Here is a 6,930-nt window from a genome sequence, read left to right on the forward strand (position 1 = left end):
ATTGTGACAAAATACTTGAGTGATTCTTCAACTTATAAGGAGAAAAGGTTGATTTTGGCTCATGATTTCACAGGTTTTGGGTCATGGTTGGTTGACCCTGTTGCTTTGGACATGGTAGAGGGCTCATCCCCTCAAGGTAGCTGGGAAGCAGAGAGAGAGAGAAAAGGCCCAGGGCCCCAATATCCACTTCAGGGGCATGATTCCAGTGACCTAACTTCCTCTCTCTAGGCTCCACCTCTTAAAGATTCCACCACCTCCCAGTATAATCCCAAACTGTGGAAAAAGCCTTCAAAACACAGGCCTTTGGGGGGCATTCTAGATCCCAACTATAGCACTTACTTTATTTGTACTTCTGTTCATTATCAGAGAGTAAAAGCAGCACCCATTTGAAGGAAACTTCTGATCTCTTATGCTTCTTAGTTCTTCAATTTCTACCACACATCATGATTCAACTCTAAGCCTCCAGTACCCTCTTCTTAAAATCTGGTGCAAAGTGTACATACAGTGCTCTTTGCCCAAACATTAGGAGGGAAATTGCCCTTCCAGGTACTAAAACTCACAGCCTTTTCCTTTTATTCCATGTGCTTTCTCTCAATTTGTCATGGTGTTTTTCACTTGCTATTTATTGTCATTTTAAGTAAAGAAAACTAAAAATTTCAAATTCATGGCATGAATTTTACCATTCATCATGTTATTGTATAATGCTGGTTTTAAACACAAATGTAAAGATAATTTAACTTATCTGTGCAATCACTGAAATGACACAATTTGTATTTTTCAACTCATATGTGCATATGTATTTTGTTCATACTGCACAGAGGAAGTGTTTTAGTTAGCTTTTTTACTGCTGTGACTAACTGATTTGACCAGTACCTTTACAGAGGAGGAAAGGTTTATTCAAGGGCTCTCAGTTTCAGAGGTCTTAGTCCATAAATGGCTGGCTTCATTCCTTGGGGCTCCAGGTAAGGCAGAACATGATGGCAGAAGAGCATGGCAGAGGGAAGCAACTTGCATCATCAGGAAGCAGAGAGAGAGTGACAGAGGGTGTCTCCACTCTCCAGATACAAAATATATACCCCAAAGCCACAGCCCAATTCCAATCTTCTCCAGGCACACCCTACCACTTCAGTTACCACTCAGTTAGTTAATCCCCATCAGAGGAATAAATCACTGATTGGGTTACAACTCTTACAACCCAATCATTTCTCCTCTGAACCTCCTTGCATTGTCTCAAAATGAACTTTTGGGGGACACCTCACAACCAAACCATAACAGGAAGTGCTTCATAAAACAAATTCAACAGTGCTTACTTCATTTCTGTCAGTAGATGGATAAGAAAAGACTGAATTGAAAAGAATTTTGTTTCAGAAAATAGATGAAATTCATGGTTTTTCCATTTGCCAGGAGGGTTTGCTCTTGGGAGTCATCAACACAGTTCCCTGCTGGCAAGGGATTGTGTGTGTGTGTATTGTTACCATCAAACTCACTCAGAAAATTGAAAAGAAGAAATAGTTCTGAATTCATTCAATGAGGCTAGAGTTGTCCTAATATTAAAACCAGAGAAAGTTATTAACATAGAGTGGGTATTATAACCAATGCCCCTTATGAATATAAAAAAATCTATATTACTCAGGGTTCTCCAGAAGAACAGTCAATAGGATGTATTTAAAAATTATAAATATGTAATGAGAAATTGGCTCCCATGATTATGGAAGTCAAGGAAAACCACAATTCATCATCTGTAAATTGGTGTCCTAGAGAAAGCTGGTGGTATCCACTAAGCCCAAAAGCCAGAGATCCAGGGGCATTGATGGTATATGCCTAATCTGAGTCTGAAGGCCCAAGAACCTGGAGCATCAATGTCCAAGAGGAGAAGAAAATGGATGGCCTAGCATAAGCAGAGAGAATTCTTGCATTCTCCACCTTTTAGTTTGATCTAGATCTGGAATAGATTGAATACTATCCATCCATATTGGTGAGAGAAACCTTCTTTACTCTGTCAACTCATTCAAATGCTAACCTCTTTTCAAAATACTCTCATAGACACATCTGAAAATCATCTTTTACCAGTTATTGGGCAGCCCTTAGCCAGATCAAATTGACACATAAAATTAACTACCCAAATTCCACCCCTTCTCAACTTGGCACTAGATCATAACTCTTTAAGCCAAATAAATAAATAAATAAATAAATATCCAAATAAAGACAATAGCAAGGTCATAATTCGACTAAACACAATACAACTATCCTGTATACATCCCCAAATGAACCAATCTCTTCCCCAGAAGTGGAGGTGAAGTCGTGAAGTCCTTGAGTGACATTTACTCTTCTTCTGATACCACATAACCTTGATACTATGATGTAAAATTAACAATGCTTAAACAATGACTCATATAAATCCAGAAACTTTTATACTACATGTTAACAGAATGAAAGAGGAATACAAGCAAAAGTATTTGCTTAATATATGTACATTTATACACAAACACATTCATAATAAAATAAGGAGAAGATAGACACTCATGACAATTGGAGTGCTCATTTCTATAACCAGTCACATAGTCATAACTGTTATTCATAATTACCTTCTACTACACATTCTGTGTTCTTGTGTTCTCTCTAGAAACACATCAGGGTGTTGTAATTCTTTACCTGGGAACTCAGGGTGACTCAGCTTCATTCCTGAAGGGGAATAGAAGTTCTGCCTGGATTGGGTTGTTGTAGTTTTCCAATGATCTTAATCGCAGAGCATGGTCATACAAAGAGACACCCTAAGGGATTACCTGTGTTCCAGACATACTATTTCTCACCCCTATATAGAGTAGTAGTCCATTTCTCCCTTGACAGTCTCGATTGATCATACTCTCCTGTACATTCACTTCCTTCCTGGCCTCTTGACTCAGTCATGAGCAGCCCAAAGTGACCAGATAGCAACCCTAACTTCTATTTCAATGGAATCATTGTCATGTCTCCTAATGGAATCATTTTCCCATCTGGAACTCAGAGCTTTAGGCAAGAACAAGGCTGTAGTAATAGGACATGACGATTTTGCTAGTGGGTTACTTGAGGTAGCCATCCCTTAATTCCTAGAGCCCTGAATCATGGCTAGGGGAGAAATAGCACTGTATAATCAATGCCAATTCAGAGCATTTATAGCTTCTGGAAAAGTCAGGCCTGGTCTGCAAGATATTGTTACTGAGTCTTTGAAAGACCATTCCACCACTCTGTTAAACTAGCTTCTTCAGGTTAGTGGGGAACATTAGAACTGTGAGTTCCACGAGCATTGGCTCATTGCTACACTTCTTTGACTCTGAAGTGAATTTCTTGATCAGAAGGAATGTTGTGTGGAATAACATGTTGGTGGATATGGCATTCTCCAAGTTCATGGACGGTGGAGTTGGAGGAAGCATTTAATGAGAAGTCAGATTTTACCTATGATTTAAAAAATACAATGAACTTAGTTGATTGGTCCAATGTAATTAACCTGATACCAGTAACTAACTGGCTAATCACCTCAGAGAATGGTTCCATATTAGGGAGTCAATGTTAGTCTCTGCTGCTGGCAGATTTGGCGTGCAGCAGTGACTATAACCAGGTCAGTTTTTGTGAGTGGAAGTCACCTCCATTCTTGGCACCATATCTACTTTATTCAGGCATGGATAGGAAAGGCTTATTTGTATCCATAGAAAGATTTATCTTATCCACTTCATTATTAAAATCTTCCTTTGGTGAAGTCATCCTTTGTTGAGCATTTACAAGAGACACAAATATCTTCATGTCCTTTGCCAATATACAGAGGTCTTAGCCACCTACTTCTCCAAATTTTGTCACCAATTTTCTAATTACCTTCCTTCCTTGTCTCTGGCCATGCAGTTAAACCACTGGCTACAACCCATGAATTGGTATATATTCAGATGTCTTGCCATTTCTCCTTCCCACTGGAAGAATTTCCCTTCACCTATGTGCTAGAGGAATATAACATAAAGGGACTGTAATGCTTTAGCCATCTACTTTCAGGTGGTGATCACATATTGTGAAAAATCATCTGTACCTAAGGTCTGAATCCTCTTTTCTCTGTCAACTGATTGTAGGGAATTCCTGAGGAAGTACAAACTCACAGAACAAAGGCAGTGTAGCACAAGTAAGGAACTGTGGGCATTTGTATCACTTCTGGTAACTTATTTGTGCCTTCAAAACCTGATAATTTATATGTCACTCAACTTTTAATGATGGAGCATGATGAACTTCACAGCTTGGTGGGTCAGATACACCTAGTGCATGATAGGCATGGTAACTTGGTGGTCCATGGTCAAGCATTCAGTTTCTACTAAGACACAGTAGCAGGCCAGGAGCTCTTTCCTCAAAAGAGAGTAACTATCTGAAGATGATGGCAGGTCCTATGCTATAATTCAGTTATAAGGGCCTGCTGAAGGCTCCAAACAGAATCCTTATCTGCTACTGATATTTCAAGACCATTGGATTTGCCGTATCATATAACCCAAATGGCAGAGCAACTTATATAAATAACAGATACTTTTCTTATCTTGGCCCTATTCAAAACTAGCAGCCTTTAGGATCATTTGGTAAGTGAACTGGAGTAGTATACCCAAATGGGGGCAGTTTTGCTTTAGAACCACTAAACATTGCACTTCTTTCTTGGTTGTAGGAGGAGTTAGATGCAAAAAACTTACTCTTCACCTTAGAAGGGATATCTTGGCATTCCCTCTACCATTGGAACCCTAGAAATTTCATGAGGTAGAAGATTCATGAATTTTAATCAGATTTGTTTCCAACCCTCTGACATACATATGTCTTACTAGTAGACCTAGAGTAGGTGACACTTCTTGCCTGTTAGATTCAACACCATAATGTCATCAAGTTAATGGACCACGTTGTATCTTGTAGAGAGGAAAGACAATAAAAATTCCTGAAAACTGAATTATGGCACAAGGCTGAAGAGTTGAGTAGGACATAGAAGGTGTATTGTTGGCCTTGTCAGCTCAAAGTGAACTGCTTCTGGGTGTCTTTAATAATGTATGGAGGGGGGAAAAAGGATTTTCCAGATCAGTAACTGCATACCAGGGAATGTGTCAAAGCAATAATTGCTTTTATTGCCAAAACAATAAAAACACATCTGGTATAGCTGCTGCAATTAGAGTCAACACTTGGTTAAGTTTATGATGATCCAGTTGTTATTCTCCCAGATTCATGGCTTCTGCACAAACCAAATAAGAAAGTTGAACGGAGATATGTTAGGAATCACCATGCTTGTATTTTTCAGGTCTTAATGGTGGCACTAATCTGTGATCCTCCTGGAATGTGGTGTTGCTTTTGATTTTCTAGTTTTCCAGGTAGAGGTAGTTCTAGTGATTTCTATTTGTCCATACCTACCATTATAGTCCCTGTTTCATAGGTTAGGGAACCAGCTTGTGTATTGTACCAACTCTTGGTATGACTAGTCCAATTATTCATTCTGGAACTAAAGAAATGATCATGGGGTGGGTTTGAAAGTTCACTGGACATTCTGAGAAAAGGAACTAAATTAAAATCCCACTGATCACTTGACCACCATAAGCCCTTACTCTGGCTGGTATGCCACAGTGATGTTTTGGGTCTCCCTAATTAGTGTCTGATCAGAGTGAGTGTTGCATAGTCCCTGAAATCTCTGATTATTTCCTCTTTCTCAATATGGATACACTGGTAGAATATTATAGATCTTTTGAGGTAGGGCTAGGCCAAAGATTAATGATATATATTTTCAGCATTGTATGATGATCCTTCCTCAAGGAAACATGACCTCCTCTTCATTCAAGGAGTTTTGGGTCTAAAAACTGAATCAAGTCTGAGAGTTGATTGAAGAGCTCCAGATTTCTCTCATGAAAGAAAAGAAATGAAAATGAAAATTTGATTTGATATTCAAAAATCAATCAGTGTATTGCTTTTCACTGAAATGAAAATATAAAATATAAAAATCACAAGAAGAAGAGGCAAGAAAGACCCCCGGACTGACCAAAGCGCTGCTGCATCCCCGCGTCCAGTGCCTGCATCCCACTGCCGTCGCCACCATGCCCAAGAGAAAGACTGAAGGGGATGCTAAAGGAGATAAAGCCAAGGTGAAGGATGAAACACAGAGAAGATCAGCAAGGTTGTCTGCTAAACCTGCTCCTCCAAAGCCAGAGCCCGAGCCTAAAAAGACCCCTGCAAAGAAGGGAGAGAAGGTACCCAAAGGGAAAAAGGAAAAGCCAACCGCTGGCAAGGATGGGAATAACCCTGCAGAAAATGCAGATGTCAAAACAGACCAGGCACAGAAAGCTGAAGGTGCTGGAGATGCCAAGTGAAGTGTGTGCATTTTTGATAACTGTGTACTTCTGGTGACTGTACAGTTTGAAATACTATTTTTTATCAAGTTTTATAAAAATGCAGAATTTTGTTTTACTTTTCTTTCTTTTTTTTTTTTTAAGCTATGTTGTTAGCACACAAAACACTTCATTATTGTTTTCAGGGGAAGGAGCATACGTCACTAATAGAATGTCTCCAAAGCTGGATTGCTGTGGAGGAAAACACCTTCCCCTGCTAGTTTTGAGAGACTTCCTCTTGTCTCCCTGATTCCCTGATGGAAGAGGGATTCCCTGATGTTGGCACACATAGCCACCTTGGCACAAACACCTTGTGGTATGGAAAAACTCAAGTGCATCTTATGTCCTCCTCTTCCTCTCTGCCATTGGCATAGACTTAACTCCCCTAAACTCAGACCTGTTGGGACCTGTCTCCCAACAATTGGTTTTTACCGGTGTGTGGGGCATTCTGGACTTCCCAGTGACATCATTGAGATATTGTCCCTCAGAAGAGCAAGAATTCCTTTTTTAGATTGTGGGTCTTCAGATTAATAATTTTTGCCATTTTCATTTCATTTCCTGAAAGTGCGGGTTG

At 39.6% G+C, this 6,930-nt stretch overlaps 1 protein-coding gene across 1 annotated transcript; it reads left to right on the forward strand.

Moving 5' to 3' along the window:
- The first annotated feature begins 6,065 nt into the window (after positions 1–6,065).
- LOC124991752 (non-histone chromosomal protein HMG-17-like) lies at positions 6,066–6,496 on the forward strand. The gene has a single exon (XM_047562516.1). The coding sequence runs from the start codon at positions 6,066–6,068 to the stop codon at positions 6,336–6,338; it is 273 nt and encodes a 90-aa protein (XP_047418472.1). The 3' UTR covers positions 6,339–6,496.
- The last annotated feature ends 434 nt before the right edge of the window (positions 6,497–6,930 follow it).

Source organism: Sciurus carolinensis, chromosome 8 (assembly GCF_902686445.1).
Source record: "Sciurus carolinensis chromosome 8, mSciCar1.2, whole genome shotgun sequence".
Lineage (NCBI taxonomy): Eukaryota > Metazoa > Chordata > Mammalia > Rodentia > Sciuridae > Sciurus > Sciurus carolinensis.

What these genes read in the sequence shown, in the direction of transcription:
- LOC124991752 (XM_047562516.1), top strand. Translation starts at nt 6,066, where the DNA reads ATGCCCAAGAGAAAGACTGAAGGGGATGCTAAAGGAGATAAAGCCAAG.